Source organism: Pelobates fuscus, chromosome 6 (assembly GCF_036172605.1).
Source record: "Pelobates fuscus isolate aPelFus1 chromosome 6, aPelFus1.pri, whole genome shotgun sequence".
Taxonomy (NCBI): domain Eukaryota; kingdom Metazoa; phylum Chordata; class Amphibia; order Anura; family Pelobatidae; genus Pelobates; species Pelobates fuscus.
In genome coordinates this window covers 179412913-179427600 of record NC_086322.1, presented here as the reverse complement: position 1 = coordinate 179427600, position 14688 = coordinate 179412913, and the positions used below count along the sequence as shown (strand labels likewise).

Here is a 14688-nt window from a genome sequence, read left to right as displayed (position 1 = left end):
GTATTTTACTTTTCAAATTAGATTGTATAATTAAACAATTTTCATATCAAGGTTTATATTGAAATAATTCTATATCATACCTGTATTCGGCTGTTTCCCCAATCTGCTACAATGATATTGCCATTGGAATCTACAGCAACTCCAGTCGGAGCATTAAACTGTCCGTTTCCTTCTCCATTTGATCCAAACTTCAATATGAACTCTCCATCTTGATTAAATACCTGGCAAAATTATAGTATATACATATTAAAATAACAATGTGGTTAATGGTACTCTATAGTTCCCCATACTACTTAATCTCAATGAAATGCAGTGTAACTGTGATTTTAACCTTGCAACTGAAAACACTGCCATGTTCTAGATTAAATTACTCTCACTCAGAGAGCATTTGATTGGCGGAGTGGGGCATACTGCAGCACATTAGTATCTAAATACTTCTCAACAGGGAAGCATTGGATTGGCTGAGGTCATCAATCTTGATTATCTAAGCCAGGGAGGTGGAGCAGCAACACAGAGACCAACAAGAGGCACCAAGGGATAAAAGGATAGAAACTTTTTTTTTTTTTTTAAACCCTTACAAGGTGGGAGGGTGGACACCTGCATAGGTAGAGGGACACTACAGCGTTAGGAATACATGGTTGTAATCCTAACTCTATAGTGTCCCATTAAATAAAGATTATTACAATGTCTTCAAATTGTCTACATATAAGGAGACTGGATTTTTTTTTTTTTTTTATTTCAAAAGGATATGCATCACAGATACACACCACTTCTGGAAAAAAAGCCCTGGGTGTAAATTAGCACAGTCACACAAACACACTTACTCACACAGGGTTATTCACAGAAGTGTGAATTGGAGAGAATTCAAATTTGAGGACATAATTGCAGAAGAAAAACACCTTTTCCAATTCGACGATGTTGGACTAACATTTTATATTTACTTGAATTCCTTGCAACTGGGTAAATAACCCTCAGAATCTCTTTACTTTTTTACTTATTCACAAAAATATTAAACATTTCTGACTTCCATGGAAATATTAATACCTTAACGGAGTGATTATGGAAGTCTGTCACAATTATTTCATTGTTGGTATTCACAGCGGCAAAGTGAGGACCTGCAGATAAATATGTAAATGTGTAAGCTATTTTGGAATTAAACAATATTTATTTAACGTTTGTTTGGAAGACAGTGCTATGAACACATCCTACCAATTTCTGCCTTCAAGCATCTTCTGCCACCAAATCCTGCACTTTCTCATCAGCTTTTGTTTACAAGAGCTGGTGGGAACAAGTATTTTCTCTCAATAGGTGCACTCTCATTGAGCGTATGCAACATCATTTATGGACTCCGAGATGTGGCCTCTTAACAGACAAAACTGCCAGGAGTTTAGGATGGAGCCAAAGTTAAAGCTAAGCAATGTTCCTTTTTTTCTCAGGTAGAAAACTAAATCAAGGCCAAGAATACCTTAAACATAGATAAGAATTGCTTTTAAAGGGGTTCGGTCACCTTCAGGGGTCTTTGAATACTCCAGATTTTTCTGGTTTAATTCTCTGCTTTAATTCCAGTGGCCGCATGGTGACTAGTAGGTAGTTTTTACTTACCTGAGCCTGTCCCTTGCGGGTGCCACCAACTGCCAGGTGTTTATGTTAGCACTGTACTTTTGCATGCGCATGCATAAGAGTACAATACTGATGTCTATGGAGGGTTCGGAAAGACCACGGGATCCTCTATAGAAAGTTTTTTTCCCCCTCTTAGCAGTCACTAGTGATAGCTACGGTCTTAACATGGCTTGACAAAAGATAGCTCTGTCTCATGTCAAGTAAAGGAAAAATGCATAATACAAAGGAGTCCCTAATTTTTCTCATGAAAACAGAAAACCACGAAAAGACATAAGTGTGGCAAAACTAACCTCGCCACTGGGTCATGGAGAAGCCTGGTTGCTCACCTGCTGCCTCAGGACTATGGCCCGCCCATGTTAAAACCCTTATTCCTCCCTGCAGAAAGGCTTGTTCGTGCCTTTCCGCCAGGGCGTTCGGCAAATTTAATTTACCGAACAAACATACGAATGACTGGACCACCTGTGTAGAGAGTGTGCCAGCAATTTACCTCCTAGAAGCTGCAGTTAACTGCAGCTTAATTGGCGAATGCTGGTTGGCCGTCGTTTGTATAACACGTGGCGGCGGCCATCTTAAACAGTCGAATGCACACCGGTGTTCGTCGACGATTCCATGGGACTAGAAACAGACACACTTCTTCACAAACACCTCTCTGAATCCGCCGACCTCCCTTCTCCTGCCTCATTCGTTCATACGAACGCTGGCCGTTCTGGAGATTAAACCGACGAACAGAGCTACCTCAGATAGCTATCCCATGGAGCCCATCCGTATAACGAAAGACTATGTGAAAGACTTTGGCTTCATGGCGATTGAACTGTATGTATGTGATCTGAGCGCCATTCGGTAATAATGTGCGCTCATATCTAAGCTATCTGGGGATACATTAAATGTGTGTATTGTATTTGGTAGTTTAGAAGTTATATATTTTTATGTATTTTTATTGCCATGTGTAAAATGGGGTTTTGCCTCTATCTTCGGAGATAATTGAGTTACTTCCTAAATATCGCCAGGATAGAGAGGAGGGTTTACAATGTGCCTGTGGGAGTGTTTTATCTTTGTAATGCTCTGATTGGTTACTGTTGTATTTTGTCCCAGTTTTCCACCAGGTCCCATAGGGGAGTGTCCACCTGGTGGGAGACCTGCATAAATACCGGGCAGGTAGCCCACATTAAACCAGATTCCTGCTTGACCCTCAATACAAAGCCTCATCTCGTACTTGGGGGGATTTATTCGTATGGTTTTTCCTATTCGGCAGTTTGGAGTGTAAATGTTTCTTTTCCAGTTCGGCGGATTGGGTAAACTGCCTCTGTATCTGGAAAGGTAATATCTCTAAACGGCTTTAACCCCTTTTATGCCCGGGGTGCTGTTGCAATAAGCATTATGAGAAAGCGGCTATAAAGTGATTTAGTGAACAGAAATGGCTAAACTGTTAAATGTTTTCTGTAGGATATAGATTTTTAAATAGGTACTAGCATCAAATCATAATCCTAGATCATAAAGGATTATAGAATGTGTCTAGGTTTCCCCAATTGATTGTTTTTGTTAGTTGTAAAAACTAATTTAATTATATGGCTGAATGTGTTCAAACAATGTAATCTCTTATGCAATTGTTTTGCTAAAAACAAAACAGATAAAGAAATTTGCAAATAAACAATTCCATGCAATATTGTAAGGCACAAGCATACAATCGATGCAATGTGTAACAAAACATTAAATCCAAACAGAAAGACAAATGTGGGATTGTACTAAAGATGAGTTTTATGTAAAATAAAGAATAAATCAAGCAAATTTTATTTTGCATGCAATAGAGAGAGTGTTATAGGGTAGCAGGTCACGCCAATAATATAAACCTATTTAAAATTTGCAGAAGCAATCACGAGTGTAAGGAATCAGATGTACTACTAAATAAATAGACTCATTAATAGAATCAGCAAATGCCTTTTCTCAAATAAGGAAAAATTCCCAGACATCTGGATATTTCATACCTGCTTGATATTCTCCATGCAACATGCAAATCAAAAATGACAAGGGTGGTCTACATATTACCATCAAGTGTACCTGCAAACTGTTTGTCCCCATTTCCACGACTACCAAACCTGGTTACTATTTTTCCGTTTGGCTGGAAGATGAAAACACAACACGCTTTGTTGTCCACTACAATAATGTGTCCATTGCGATCGACAGAGACTCCCTTGGGTCCCATCAACTTGCCAGATCCAATTTTTGTCTATTGAAATAAAAAGTAAAAAGAATAGTTATGTATGACTTTCTATGACATAGGTTCTAATACTTCCATTATATACTGTAAAAATTACTTACGCAATTTAAGGTGCTTTGCTATGATTTGGGTGAACTATATACACTAAACATTATTTGTTTAACAAGATGATATCATGCATATTGTTCCAACAGTTCTTTTTGTCTGAGTAGGTGGTTCTTAAAGGACACTCCAGACCCCTAAAGCACTTTAACTTGCTGAAAAGCTGTGTGTGAAGAGTGTGTCTTTTTTTTCCCAAAAAGTGCAGATTTTATAAATTAAGCTTTTTACACCCCATTGGCTTTCAAGCAGACAACCAGTGCTATTACTTCCTGGTTTGGTTCAATGGAGCCAAACTCAAGAGGCAGTAATTGCTCAGAGTACCTGCCATGAAAAGACTTCTCATTGTGCTGCATAGGGAAGTCTGTGATTGGACAGACACAGACATTCTAGGTGGGGTTAGAATGGGAGTGATTTCAAAGGCTGCAGACAAGAGAACTGCTAGCTATTAAGATTTACCCCAAATAAAAAAATATATATAATTAAATGCATGTACGTTTTTATCTGGGATGTATCTGCTAAACAGTGACTTATTTATTTTGTATTTGTGTAGTGGAGTTTCACTTTAGTTTTTGGTTGTTTTTTTTTTTAAACAAGGAACCAAAACATTTACATAGGATTTACCGGCAACCCGTTCAATTAACTATATAGCTCATTTATCTAAAGTTCTATAATATTTAACAATAATTATATACAATCCTTGCATTAGACGCTGCTATGAGTCCTATGGCACAGAGGAAGGCATCGGTGCTGTTGAAACAAATTTATTGTGATGAATATTTTAGGTCTTTTCCAACTACGGCGGATGCGTAAATATAGCTTGGGGACCCAAATTTGAGTCATGATTCAGAAGTTCAGAACCACTAACCTATGCAGTTTAAGTCCCTGTAATTTAAAGAATTATTGTTTATTTTGATGCTTAGTATATAAATGTAATCATCTAAAATGAACTTTTAAAAGGCTAAAACTTACATAAAAGTTTGTCCTGTCATCACTCATTAAATTTTCAAAAATCACAACAGCTTTATGCCCTCATCCCACAACATGGTGCCAGGAATAGCTATGGTTGTACAAGTTCATGTATGGCATGCATACTGCTCACAATTGTCAAATCATTTCTGCTGGCTTTCTAAAATAGGATATTCTGCAGCAGTGCATATTTGATGATGCAAAATAACTTCACCCTTTAACATAAATCATGATCTCCAGCAATGAAGCTGTGCTACAACTTCCAGTAGGTTACAAAATAGTGTAATTCATGTCTTCTCATGAATGAAACTACTTCTGCGAGGGGATTAATGGAATATGGATATCATCCATTGGGAATGAGAGGAGCAGGATTTGCCGATCTCAGATGTTGCCAAGTTGTCTGCAAAAGCACATAAGGTACATTCATTCAGAGACTTAAAATTATTTTTATTTTACTTTGCATTTTAATTATCTCCATTAGTTTGTGGAGTCAGGGGCAAGATTGGCATTATTCTACGTTTCACTTGTTTTCGCATTATGTTTTTTGGATTTCCTTTGTGCCAATTTCTTTTAAACATAAGATAAAATCCTGATTAAGAAGGGCTCTATACCATGCAGGATGGTGCATTTAACTCTGCTATCCTTATCAGTTTTGGTTAGACGGTCACAAAACTTAAACTCAGACAGGAGTGTGCCTAGTTCCAACATACACTATTTACCTTGAATTTTCCATCTGGTAAGAAGATGCTGACCCACTTGTTGTCATAGTCCGCAATGATAATGTCACCACTTGGATGGAGAGCCACTCCTGTTGGTCTCTGGAGCTGACCTGGAGATCTTCCTCGAATACCAAATCGGCTCTTAAATTGCCCATCATTAGAAAATATCTGACAAAAACAGCAGTCCACATATAATTACAATTATTTATGTATGCAAACATATTCTGCATCGCTGTACAATAATAATTCTAACAAAACATGTATGACATACGAGAACAGTAGGTGAAGAGGTTCCTGCCTAAATGAGTTCACAATTTAAAGGAATATGTAATAAAACCCATAGTTCCTGTTAGCATGTCAAGTACCTATTTGATAAAGTGCAATAGGTGAATAGAAGGCACTAAAACAAACAAAAAGTATTTCAAATATTGTAAATTAGCAGCAACCATATAATATTTATATTTAACCCCTTATACGGATCCTAAGTGATTAATTAATTAAGGTATACAGGTTGTGAAGAAGTCTGGGAGAGGTAGTAATTACACTATTAATATAGGAATGGAGGAAATGAAATGGGTTTACTCTGTGGTTCCCAAACCTTTTAGGTGTAAGGCACCCTTGATATTTTAGTACTTCTCCAAGGCACCCCAAGTCAAAATTTCTAGGTTGTATATCTATACAGCGCTGCCGCATTTACTGGCGCTATAGTATAATGTACAGTGTTGGTGTTTGAAAGGGGGCTTGTATACATTTATTGTGTTAATACAGGGGTGTGTTTGTATGTGATGCTTGCATTTGATTCCAGGGGTGTATCTGAATGCAATGTTCACTTTTAAAGGTGGATGTACATTTGTGTGAAGTATTTGTGTTTGAGTGAAGGGGTGTGTTTGTATATATATATTTTTTTTAATGCTAGAGTGTGCTTGTATGTTGTGCTGGTGTGGACTGCCTGGATGTATGCACATACATACTTACACAGATATTCATGCACATTAACACACAGATGCATATAAAAACACTGACACATATGCACAAATTCATATAGACACCGACACATGCCCACACCATGAAAGATACACACTGACAAAAAAAACACACGGCCAGGCACACACATGCACGCACACAGACTCAGAAGCACACTGACATATTATATATATATACATACTTTTTTTTATATATCTACAGCCACCCTCCTGTTCGCTTACCTTATGAGCCAGGAGGGTGACTTGGAGTCCTGCTGCTGCTGTGGGAGTAAGGGGTCTGAAGCTCTTCATGCTCCTCTCCCCTCATGCTGCAGCTGCCTCTTCTCCCTCCTGTGCCGTCTCCCTGCAGGATGCTGGCAGGAAGTGACAGGCTGTCACTTCCTCCCAGCGGGTTGCCATTACAGGGGCCCGGTCGCAGTCTTAAAGCACCGCAAAGCTCAACCGGGTCCCTGTTGAGCAGTAATGTTTCCCCGGTGCTATAATTATAGCACCAGAGAATTATTCAGCGGCACACAGTTTGGGAACCGCTGGGTTAACTTATTACACAATTTAGAACCACATAGTTTAAATATTGAATTGGATTTAATCTTTTAATGAATTTATTATATATGGGTCAATATGGTCTCCGTTGTTCCCCTAAAGTAAGGTCTCAATTTATAAGTTTTAATATTTGATATACTTGATTGTATATGACTGAGCACAATTGTGTTTTAATATTTTGTAGGTAAGCATTTTTTTATCTGTGACATGTTTATTCTTTGAATTATGTTAACATAAATAGTTACATTAAGCAGAATTGTATTCTGTGTTACAATTTACGCATTCCCTATTTATTTATATTTAACTATTGGAAGATTGATTATTGTGTCTATAAGATAGTTCCTCGATTAGCTTGCCTTATATTTAGTAGATTTTCTTCCACAACTTTTGTGATTGTTTTTTGCGTGAGCGAGTGCGTTATAAGAGTGATCGGAGTTATTTTGCATAGTGATCTGAAGAAGCCAATCCCACAGCGAAACGTGTCATCGTGCACACCATCGTTGCCTCCCCCACCCTCCCCCCTGGATGTCAAATCAAATGAATAGCTGAATCTATGTTAGTCTAAAGCCCCTAATGGGTGTGTGAATGACTGCCACTAGTAGGCATGGAAAGGGTAAAAATGTAAATCATGCAGGTTTTCAGACAGGGACAACATTTATACACCAAAAGAACTGCCTGTTGCAATACATTGTTATTGAACCTGAAAACAGAAATCACCCATGTAGATGAACAATCCAGCAGGAATTACGTAGCAGAGCAATTTGTAAATATTGTAATACATATAGCTCATGTATATTACCTTGCATTACATACATTATACATCCATAGCTAACATTCAGGGCAATTACAAAACAAAAATGTAATGCACAAGGGAGATAAGCTACAGTGTTAACACAGTTAGCAGCAAGGGTAGTACTGTTAGATTTACTGCATTCAAAAATCTTTGTTTTAGAAGGGATTCTTATTAAATGATAAGGTTCATATTACAGTCCTTCCATCACTTGCAAGGAGTATAATGACTCACTGGAAATTTCCACACAGCTATGAGAGGTTGGAAGATGTCTTGGATCATGGCTTGAGCCTTGTTAAAGCAAAAGAATATAGGATTGACGCTTTTTTTTCCCCACCAATAGAGTTTTACGAAAGAAAATAGTGTGTAGCCCCAGAGCCTTGGCGATACTGGCGGAAGCAACTGTCCAGTCACTCCAGGGGACCCGGCCGCCCTGCTGACCCCTGCGAGGACATTAGCCCCGGTCACTCCTCCAGCAATCACACAGAGCCCGCGCAAGAAAAAGAAGGAGGGAGTCCGAGTGGGAACTCTGTCTCCCATCAGGCTGTACCACGACTGGACCCCAGGGAAGTCAAAACATTTTTTATATGTGTGCCGCCTGCATGCCTGCCTACCTGTGTGTGTCTGCCTGTATGTATGTGTGCGTCTATGTGCGTGTCTGCATGTGTATCTGTTTGTCTGCATGTGTGGTGAAGGATAGAGGTGTGGGGGTGGCCGGGGGGGTGGGGGGGGGACGTATGGAAAAGGAGAGAGTTATGCGTGGAGGGAGGGGGGGGAGGAGAGGGAAATGTGTGGATGTATAGACGTATGGGGGGGCGGGGTGGAAGAGAGGGGCGCCATGGCAACTTTCGCACCAGGGCCCCATGGTTTCTAGTTACGCATCTGCTAGGCGACATGGTAAAGTTTGTTTTTGTTTGTTATGTTTAATTGTGGGCACATTGTACAATGTTGTGTGCACAATTTACTAGATTGTGTCCAAAAGATAGAAGCGTGCTCACAGCTTAATTTGTGGGCACCATATAGTTAATTTGTGGGGCTTCGTATTAGCACCTACCTCCCTGTTGCCTCAGTTGGCTCCGGTAACGTGTACCGTAATTTGGCTCCTCATTGTAATTCTACCATTTAAAATGCATTGAGGGCAGGAGACAATAGAGTCACTGGAAGCTCTATGTCATAGAAGATTAGGGATTACGAATTTGTCAGTGACTGGTATATCATTAACACCCGATATAAACCTAGATCTCCAAAATAGGGATACCACCAGCATGAGGTCCATGAGTAACCCTGGTATCAATGGGTGCAGAGAGTCCATTTTGTATAAAGAAGAGAGAGTTTGGAAGAAAACTCCATCAGTGAACAGGGTGAGTGGAAGTAAGATAAAAGAAAAGAAATGCCAATTTGAAGTCAACTGGACACTCCTAGCTCCAAAACCAATATATCAGAGTTGTGGTGACGGTTTTCAGAACCAGAGTGACATCCCTCCGGTTTCTGTCAAACCATTTAGGAACAGTTTAACCAAAACCAGTTTTCTCCCCAGGTACCCATAGCATGACCCACTTTCATCCACACTTAAAATGCATAAGTTATTCTTCTGCATTATCAGTGCAACTCTGTCTAAATTTGGATGGCACCAAAGGGCTGAGAGCACGGATACAACTATAGAGCAATGGAGTCAAGGTGTACCCTACTTAGTAATGGTTGTGGAGTGAATCCCATGGTAAAGATGCATAGCCTTGGTAGGAGTTGCAGTGCCGCAAAAAACAGTAGCAGTACAATCAGCATAATCGCGCATATGAATAAGACCAGAAAGCAAGCTATGAAGGTCAGCCTATGGCAAGGAAGCACTTTAGATGGGGTGAAATCCTGATCTGAGAAAGAAAAAATTAAAAGGGAGGAAGAACAGGACAGACAGACAGACAGACAGACATCCATCCATCAACAGAAGACCAAAAAGGTTTCATAGTGGATAATGTAGGACAATAGCTGAGAAGGCTCAGGGAATGTATCCCCAGTTCTTCTGGCCCCCCCACTATAAGCAATGTTGCATATACTACATTCTGGGAGTCCAATGAGGAATGCAATTCATGTGTCTGTGGCTACAGGTCTTGGGATGCAGGTCAAATGTCTTGGTTGGGAAAGCCAGGAAAATTATGTATAATGGCCAGGTGGAGAAAGGGAGTATAGTGTGATTTTTTTTTTTTTTTTTTTTATTGCTCCCTCTGTGTATCTATTTATTTAATGTTACTCATTTTTTGCTTTTACTCTAGTGGAAATCCGAAAGTGGGTTATTATTGGATGGCCATGCTGGTAACACAGCACAATGCAAGTCACAGTGGCTGCAATGTTACTAGAGATGTGGTAGTAAAAAGAAGCATGAGGTGGGAGTCACTAAAATATGAACCAATGTAAACTGTGAACTTCATCAGATTACAATTGAAATACTGCGGATACTGCAGAAACACAACTCATTTGGATCTGTATAAGTAATATTTTAATAAATACCTGTACACATTGGTTGTTACTATCCGCTATCAAAATTTTTCCATTTGTTGATGCAGCTACACCTTGGAGATTCGTAAATTCACCTTTATTTCTTCCCTTTGTACCTAAAAAAAAAAAACCATTCAAACAAAACCAAATAAGGCACAGGATATACAGAGTGTATGGTCCATTATTAACTTGTAATTAAATATTAACATATACCCAAGATTAGCAAGGGTTATGCTCCTGAGTTAAAGGAGTAGGTTTCACTTGCTCTAATACCACGCAGTACTAGGACATTTGTGCCTCATGCTGCCCCACCAGTAAATACATCTCCCTTAAAGAACACTATTTTGTTAGGAATACAGCTTTATATTCCTAACACTACAGTGTGCCTCCGCACCCTCCACCCCCAGCAATTAAAGAGTTAAACCTTTAAAACATAAGACACTTATCCAATTCCAGCGCTGAAGTCCCTTGCTGCTGGCTCAGTCACCACCGACATCACTGCCTAATGTGCATGTGTGGCCTTCCCCATATGAAAGCATTAAATCAATGCTTTCTTATGGGGGATGTAAGACGCTGGATGTAACAGCATGTCACAGTATATAGAAGTCTTCTATTATTTCACAGAGTTAAACTCTGTGAAACTGCAGGAAGCACTTTTACAGCCTGTCTGGTAGACAGCCACAAGAGGCAATCTTAACCCTGCAATGTAAACACTGCAGTTTCTCTGAAACCTCATGGTTCAGATTGCAGGGTTAAGGAGTCAGGGACACTGCACCAAGACCATTCCAGTGAGATAAAGTGGTCTGGGTGCCTAAATTGTCCATTTATGAACTACACAGTCAGTTAACACTTAACATTAATACCTACTCTACCCTTAAAGGACCACTATAGTGCCAGGAAAACACACTTGTTTTCCTGGCACTATAGTGCCCTGAGGGTGCCCCCACCCTCAGGGACCCCCTCCCGCTGGGCTGGATGGAGAGGAAGGGGTTAAACTTACCTCTTTCTCCAGCGCCAGGCGGGGAGCTCTCCTCCTTCTCTCCTCTTCTTCGGCTGAATGCGCATGCGCGGCAAGAGCCGCGCGCGCATTCAGCCAGTCTCATAGGAAAGCATTGTAAATGCTTTCCTATGGACGCTGGCATCTTCTCACTGTGATTTTCACAGTGAGAAGCACGCAAGCGCCTCTAGCGGCTGTCAATGAGACAGCCACTAGAGGCTGGATTAACCCAAATATAAACATAGCAGTTTCTCTGAAACTTCTATGTTTATAGAAAAAAAGTGTTAACCCTAGCTGGACCAGGCACCCAGACCACTTCATTAAGCTGAAGTGGTCTGGGTGCGTATAGTGGTCCCCTTTAAGCCTCACACTACGCTAACACTGACCTATAAAAATCATGAAATATAAAAGATACAGAATGGTGAAGTGTGCGATAAGGAAAAATAACAGAAACTTGGGGGTTATGGAGTCATTATCATATGTCTCCAGAGCAAGTTATTTTTATCTAGACTCTGGGTTTCCAATATAATTCTGATAGCACTTTATTTTTCAAATATTCATATATATTCTGCAAATGCAACAGAGGAAAAATAGTGTTCCCACAGTAAACAATAGATCTCGGTTACTACATACAATTGTATCAATTATCTCTGGCATATCCAATGTAATCTTGCTCTCTTAGATCAGTGGAGTGCAGTGACTGGACAGGACGCCACAAATTATGCATTCCTAGATAGGATCACAGGCAGCAAGCAGCACAAGAAGATTCATGATAACATCAGCCATGCACAGAGACCTTGAAAGCTTCACCTGTTGATGTTCACATGATTCATCAAAGCCTCATAAGGAACGGACATTAAACAAAAAAAACAAAAAAGTGTTGCGCTAAAAAGTATACTTAAAGGAGCACTATAGTACCAGGAAAACAGTTTACTGGCACTATAGGGTTATTAGGTCCCCCCTCCTTCGGAGCCCCCCTCCCGCTGGACTGAAGGGGTTACCTTAATGCAGCACCGGGCTTTCTCTGCGCTGGTGAACTCTCCTCTCCCCCTGCCTACATCAGCTCCCAAGTGGAGCCAAATGCGCATGCGCGGCCAGAGGCGCGCGCATTCCAACGCCCATAGGATAGCATTACTCAATGCTTTCCTATGGGGATCTGAACTCACGCTGCGTGAGTTCAATACGATTTTCTAACTGAGAATAGGTCTCTAGTGGCTGTCAGGAAGGCGGCCTCTAGTGGCTGTCAGGAAGACAGCCACTAGAGGCTGGATTAACCCTGCAATGTAAACATAGCGGGTTTCTCTGAAACTGCTATGTTTTCAGCTGCAAGGTAAAAACTAGGGGGACCTGGCATTCAGACCACTTCATTGAGCTGTAGTGGTCTGGGTGCCTATAGTGGTCCTTTAACATCCATTGATCAAAGGAATTCTGAAAATAATTAACAAAACACGATCTAGTGCAGATTATCCTTATTATAGATATACAGTGACTGATATACATATTTGTGGATTGCACTCCCAGTTACCAGAGCCCTATAAAACCTGGCTCTGGGTGAGAAAGGCTCCACTTGAGAGGGAATAACTCCCACAATGCTCAGACCAGAAGACCTTTATTTCCAGTGATGGCACTCATTATATGCAGTGGCTCTGGGTTTCATCAGAAGCTCCAAGCTCCACCTCTCAGTGACGCGTTTCGCTCGCCTCTATTCCTCCGGGTTTCTAAATGTTCTTGGTAAATGTGAGTGCAACCCACTAATGTATATATCAGTCACTGTAGATCTATGATAAGGATATTCTGCACTAGATTGTGTTTTGTTAATTTTTTTCAGAATTCCTTTAATCAATGTGGAGTATACTTTTTAGCAAAACACGTGTTTTTGGTTTTTGGATAATTTTGTCACTTTAGGTGACTGCAGCTGGTTTATTTTGGATGCACAATTGATTTGATTTGGTTTAATTTTCTTAAAGTGCTATCCACTTTTGGGTTTTTGGCACTGACATCAGCCTAACTCTTTCTGTACTTTATTTTCCTTTTTAATATGGATTAGTTTACAGCAGAAAGGTAGGGGACTCATTTATTAGATACGAATAAAAAAGTATGATCTTTCAAAAAAATGGTGAAACTACCTCGCTAATTCTCAATGACTGATAATTGTTCTTCAAAGAATTAAGATCTCAGTGCTTCACAATGCACTGTAATGGTCTCTCAGCTGCTGCTAACAAGACATTTCCACCATTGTACTGTAAAAGCAGAACCATCTGTTTTTTGCTATTATCATTCATAACATCAGAGCCATGTGACAGCAGTGGCCAGAACACAGAGGACAGAAAATGTTCTCACTGTGCAGACACAAACATTCCCAGCACGGACTGTTACAGCAACAAGCCCAACCGCCCAACCACCCAACCCCCAATCAAAGCAACGCAGGATAGCCACTACGTTCAAGAACACATTGACGAACAATTAAATATTCAGACAACCATGGAGTAATGATTAAAACCAATGTAAGTAAAATGATTTAAATTAACAAAGATTTAATAGCTCTGAAACAAACTGTGCTTTTCACACTTTCAGTGTAATTTTGTTGCATGCAATGGTTTAAATGGACTGTGCAAATATTGTCTTTTTTGTTTTCTCTTCTTAGAGGATGATATATTAATACGACATTCAAGATTAACAATAACATAACCTTTTTGCTTTTTAAAGATATTTAAGGGTTACTCAGTAAATTGGACTTGTGTGAACAGAGAAAGGAGTTACCAATTTTAAACCAACATATTAAAAATACTTTTCCTTCTTACAGCAGTGGTATCCACTGTCATCATCACTTACAGGAACACCCCAAGCACCATCATCACTACAGTGCGCTTAGTGTAATGGTTAGTGTGTTAGGCGTATCCTGGCATCCTAATGTTGGCAATCAAACCGTTTGCTACCACTTCTTACGATGATGCACAGCTAATTGTCTAAGAGTGTCAGGTGATCACTCTCAGCCAATGGGTAAAGCCATGCACTGCTGGGCTTAGCTCAGTGAAAACAGCTTCTGGCTGCAAGGATGGCCACCTGACAGATCCCAGGTAAAAAGTTAAACCAGGGATACCCGGGCACTGCTTCAGCATGCTGTATTTATTATGGGGTTGTGGTGCTATTTTAAACAGAAGATTAGTATATTTTTTTGGTTTAGGCTGTGTGCGGATTGGATATCTGCATTCTCATTGACACAAAAAAAAATTCAAAAATGAATTAAAAAATAAAAATAAAACTTC

The 14688-nt window shown here is 39.9% G+C and overlaps 1 protein-coding gene across 7 annotated transcripts in view; it reads right to left on the bottom strand.

Annotated features, from left to right (window-relative positions):
* TRIM2 (tripartite motif containing 2) overlaps positions 1-14688 on the bottom strand; it is a 137458-nt gene that overhangs the window by 3167 nt on the left and 119603 nt on the right. For 5 of the 7 annotated variants that reach the window (XM_063458517.1, XM_063458519.1, XM_063458515.1 and 2 more), the window contains exons 7-11: positions 10438-10541; positions 5623-5790; positions 3664-3844; positions 1045-1115; positions 81-221 (exon numbers count right to left, since the gene is read on the bottom strand). In XM_063458517.1, coding sequence (XP_063314587.1) covers positions 81-221; positions 1045-1115; positions 3664-3844; positions 5623-5790; positions 10438-10541 — 665 coding nt within the window. Of the gene's footprint in view, positions 1-80; positions 222-1044; positions 1116-2943; positions 3845-5622; positions 5791-10437; positions 10542-14688 lie in introns of those variants that run through there. The other 2 variants (XM_063458521.1, XM_063458522.1) reach the window with 2 other exon arrangements.